At 48.4% G+C, this 4,952-nt stretch overlaps 1 protein-coding gene across 1 annotated transcript; it reads right to left on the bottom strand.

Annotated features, from left to right (window-relative positions):
- Positions 1-252: 252 nt before the first annotated feature.
- Positions 253-4,502, bottom strand: LOC108920730 (serine/threonine-protein kinase pim-3-like). The gene is made up of 6 exons (XM_018729727.2): positions 3,777-4,502; positions 3,405-3,514; positions 3,238-3,288; positions 2,758-3,121; positions 1,751-1,927; positions 253-1,661 (listed from the first exon to the last, which is right to left on the bottom strand). Exons 1-6 carry the CDS (start codon positions 3,865-3,867, stop codon positions 1,483-1,485), a joined length of 972 nt encoding a protein of 323 aa, XP_018585243.2. The 5' UTR covers positions 3,868-4,502; the 3' UTR covers positions 253-1,482.
- Between the last annotated feature and the right edge of the window lie 450 nt (positions 4,503-4,952).

Here is a 4,952-nt window from a genome sequence, read left to right as displayed (position 1 = left end):
GTTGTTTATGGAGCAAATTTCTCTTGCTCCCATTTGCCATAGGGGGTTTTTCAGATCATGTTAGTCTGGATCTTCACTCCACACCTGGCAGACCGTATCAGGAGCATATTGTTCCACCGATATAGCTCTGAAGATCCTTAGCTCACGCAAAGCCTTCCCCTCCTGGATGGGGATTTGTCGTGGCGGAAGGGAAAAGAAACTTCCTTTACAAAAAGCACAACTTATAGTATATGAAAAAGTTTTAATGGAAACTTGTATAAAAAAATAAGCTGTCCATCATTGCATTTCACACTAAAGTATTTCCAAAACTAGGCTGCATTCTATGACTAACAAATCCACTCCCTTTAAAATCAATGCTAACAGACAACCTCATAAATTTCAGTTCAAACTCTTTTACACAAATTGCACTATTTTAAACATTGCAGATATCACCATCTACAGCATCGTATAATCAATGACCAGAGGGAACCGAAACATTCATTGCTCATCTAATTGCAATAAACCTTCCTTTATTACAGTGTTTATTTTCCAAAGACATTAGCATTCAATGCATCTGCCATCTTAGTATTAGCAAGAGAATTTTTGTATATATAACACAAATATGTAAAAAAATTATAAATAAAAGTATATATAGGAATGCAAACAAAAGACCATTTAGAGATTGTAAGTGGAATTTTCTAAATAAATAAATAAATAGCCACAGAATATCTAATACAAATAAATACATAGGAAATGTACACACACTACTTTATTTTAAAAAATAAAAAAGTTGTCATATTGCATTGATTGTGCATTTCGAACCCAAGTCCAGGCAGACTCAAGCCAGAGACATTAAGTGTCAGAGGTGACATGGGAGAGGGGCCAAGGAACAAGAAACAAGAGGACAGTTATAGCTGCAGGCACCACCAGGGGGTGCTGATCAGTACACTTTCCGAACACATTTGGGAAAGAAAAACCCAGAGGGGAACCCATCCCAAATGGCCCTACTGTGCAGGCAGAAGTGTGAGTGAGCAGCAGAGATTTGAGACACAGCATAAGTGAGTGTGCGTTTTCAAGTATTTGACCCCCCATGCAACCCCCCGCAGAAAGGGGCGTCACACTGACACGCAACAGACGCACAACAGGGCAAATAAATAAAAGGCAAAGCTCCACAAATCTGCTTTCAAAAAGGCACTCAAAATTAAAACATAAAAAAAAAATCCAAGCTCTATAAGAGCAGCCAGCATATCTGAATAGGAGGGTTGCCAGATCAGAAGAAGAAAAAAAAAAAAATTACTAACAAAAAAATGAAATGCTGGTAAGACCACCTAATCAGAAAGTGTTCCCCATTAGGAAACATTCATGTTACAAAAATTTTTAAAAAGGAAGAACATTAATAAATTATAATTCCCTTGAGAAGGGAGTAACTGTGTCAGCCCCGTCATCACAAGACTGCAGATCTAAAGTCTGTGGCCCCACACCGGAACTGGAGACTGAGAGCAGTCAGAGGCTCTCCTTGCTGGAGCTGGAGACTTTTGACTCGATGGTGCTCAGCTGGATGTTGTGCTCCTTGGCTTCAGAACCTGCAGTGGGGCATAGCCATGGGTGTTCTAGGATCTGCTCCAGCGTGGGCCTCTCTGAGGGCCTCAGGGAAAGGCACCGTTTGATCAGCTGCTGGCACTCTGTTGGGGTGGGAAGCAAAAGTGAGCAACCCCTGTGACACAGGGAGCAAAGCAGAGGATGCATTTCAGAATTGTACCATGACACCCACCTTCAGAAACGTGTTTCCGGAAGTACAGGCGGCCACGCAGGATCTCCTCATCCTGCTCAAAGGGGATGTCCCCGCACACCATGTCGTAAAGCAGCACACCTAGCGACCACACCGTTGCTGATCGCCCGTGGTAACGGTGGTACCGGATCCACTCAGGCGGACTGTACACCCGTGTACCTGTCAAAGTAACCATTGCGAATGCTAAGTTCCCCTTCAGTGTAATAAGCCAACAATAGCATGCCAGTTCTTCAATTACACCTTTTCTACTTTTAGTAATCATATGTATTAAAAGAGACCCTAGAAGCTCCCTGCAAACGAATCAAGTCATAGTAATCTGACAATCATGCTTTAATTCGCTGCTACTGCGTAGCTGTCAAAGCCACTCCCGTCCAAATCCCCCAGTGAGAACACCCCCCCCCTCCCCAAAGGGGTGGGGGGCGGTATCCAGGATACCAAACGCAAACAGCCGTCTGTGACGTCAAGCATCACGTGGCCGCGGAGTCATGTTTCACAACAAACAGACGTTACGTGGCTGCTGCCGTGTTTATATGAAAACCACAAAAACGGAGCGATTCCAAAATTCCTTTCGCTTAACATTTTCTAAAATGTTTTAAATCCGGTCGCAATAAGCAGGTTAACTGACGACTGTGTTAAGACACATGATGAATAAGGCAGCCGAGAGAGTAAGGTTTAAAAAAATTATATGTATGTGTGTGTACACCGTCAACTGACTTCAGGCCATGCGGACACAAGCAGATAAAACGGACAAATAGCAAATAAAATTGATTTAAAAATCAAGGGGGGCGAAACGAAGCGCTGCGTCACACTCACACTGAGGATATCCCTGTGTTTACCCCTCACACGACGCCATAGCCACCGCACCGTTTGTAAAAGTGCAAACGCGCCCTCCTCGCGACACACAGCGCCTCGCTCTGCAGCCATTCGTCGCTTTTCCCTCCCTTTTTGAACTCGCTCTCTCGTCAGAACCGTCACCGTGACCGGCGTACCGTCGAAGTCCGTGTACACGGTGTCCTTGAGCAGCGCCCCCGAGCCGAAGTCGATGAGCTTGAGGTCGCCCGTGCGCAGGTCCACCAGCACGTTCTCGTCCTTGATGTCGCGGTGCACGACCCCGCAGCTGTAGCAGTGGCGCACGGCCTCGAGCACCTGGCGGAAAAAGCCGCGCGCCGTGTCCTCGTCGAGCGCGCCCTTCTCCGTGATGTAGTCGAACAGGTCCTTCACGGGCTCCGGCCTCTCCATGACCAGCAGCCAGCCGTCGGGCCGCTCGTACCAGTCGAGCAGCTTGATGACCCCGCGGAAGGAGGTGCCCACCTTCTTCAGAAGCAGTATCTCCAGAGGCACCAAGGAGCCGTTCTGAAGTGAAGAAACCACACACGACACTTCACACACAGTCCCGCATCCAGCCCCACTTCGTCGGCGCCAAAATAGCCTAGGTTCGTTAGTAAAAGACAAACTGCGCTCTCACTCACAATGGAGCCCCAGTCCGTGACTCTCCCCCTCGCCACATGCTTCACGGCCACCTGAAATTAGAAGGGGGGGGGGGGAATCATTACTCCACACACATCGTTGTTAAAGAAAAGCTGGCTTGTCAGTCTTGTTTGGCGCAACGCTGATGTTTGGGAATTGGGATCCTTACCGGCAGCCCGTCCGCCACTCGGATCCCCGCGTACACGGTACCGAAGCCCCCGCTGCCCAGAACCGAGCCCACCTGGTAGAGCTTCTCGAAAGGCTCCTTCTCCGGCTTCACTGTCGCACGACACGGAGAGAGTCACCATGTGTCCTGCACCCAAACTCACTAGTCTGAGCAGGGATAACCGCCGCTCAGCTCGTGTATTCATACTTTACTCTTATCCCCCCGCCCACACAAACACAGCCACTTCACTATTTCGAATTATACACTCAGTCACTGCCTTGCTGCACGTGCAGCGCCTCACTGTCCCGGCTTCACAGCAGTGAATGATCCGCCGGGCAGCGCACGGCGGGGAGGGGAGGGAAGGGAACACCATACCTGGCTGGAGCTGTATTTTCATCGGTATGTGGTCCATGCCCGTCGGCCCGCAGATGTGAGTGAAAGACCCAAACTTGGACCGTAACATCATTAAATGTTTGTGCAGCCGAGTCCTCTCGTCTCGTTAACCTCTGCGAAGTGCGGCGGCGCGGGCTGCAGTGCGAGTCCGCGCGTCCACACAGTCGAGCTCCGGCAAGCGAGGTTCAGGCAGCAGCCCCGCTACCTGAATAGATCCAGTAGGCAGAGTCCAGACCTCTGGAAAAATCCCCAGGTGACAACGAAAAAGTCCAGTCTAGATGTCAGTGTCTGCAGGGCAAACCCTAGGTCCCTCGCGGTATTAATAAGAGAGTAGCCGTCGCGTCGGGGAACAACGTGAACGTCAAAGATGCTGAAAATCGCTAAAACACACCGCGCAACTCCAGGCGCGTTCTCTGATCTTTCCCGGCTCGTTCCAGCCTCTTCAACGCGCACCCTAGTCAACGTATCCCTCCGCCTCGCCGGCTGGCCGCCTTCTTCACGGGACCTTCTCAACGGTCGTCTGTCCTGCAAAGGAAGCGCGCAGAAGTGTACGCCTGGAAGGCTCGGAACTTAAGACCAATCTCAGAAGGGTCTCAGGGAAACAGTTACATATGATATCACTATGAACACGCGCACTACTTTCACAACACTGAAAGCTCAAGGATTCGCTGTCTGACTGGGTTTTCGTGCCGTGTCATTAGTGAAATAGAACTCTAATTTGAAGTCGTTGTGCTACGCAAGCCAATGAAATTGCACCTACAAATGCCACATTTTAATTATGGGCCAATGAGGGAAGACAAATTTACATAAACGGGAGGGTTTAGCCACACGTGGTGGGGATTCCTAAACTCCTCTTTTTTCCTTTCTTCCCGCCCTACCGCCTCATTTCAATGTTTACCTTAAAATCACCCGCTTCCACCCATCGCCGCTTCCGTTACTACTGCAGTCCTGTGCTGACGTCTGTCTACAAGTTGCGCTGGGCGCGTGAGACATGAGCGTACATGTAAATAAGACGAAATAGCACAGAAGTGATGATTGACGCATTTTATTCAATGACTCTATTAGTGTATACATATAATATGATTTTTTTTCTCATTTCAGTCATATGTGAATTTTGCCTTCTGCATCTTATTATAAAGACATTGCTATATCAATTAA

The sequence above is a fragment of the Scleropages formosus genome, chromosome 21 (assembly GCF_900964775.1).
Source record: "Scleropages formosus chromosome 21, fSclFor1.1, whole genome shotgun sequence".
NCBI lineage: Eukaryota > Metazoa > Chordata > Actinopteri > Osteoglossiformes > Osteoglossidae > Scleropages > Scleropages formosus.
This window is presented reverse-complemented; position numbering and strand designations above follow the sequence as displayed.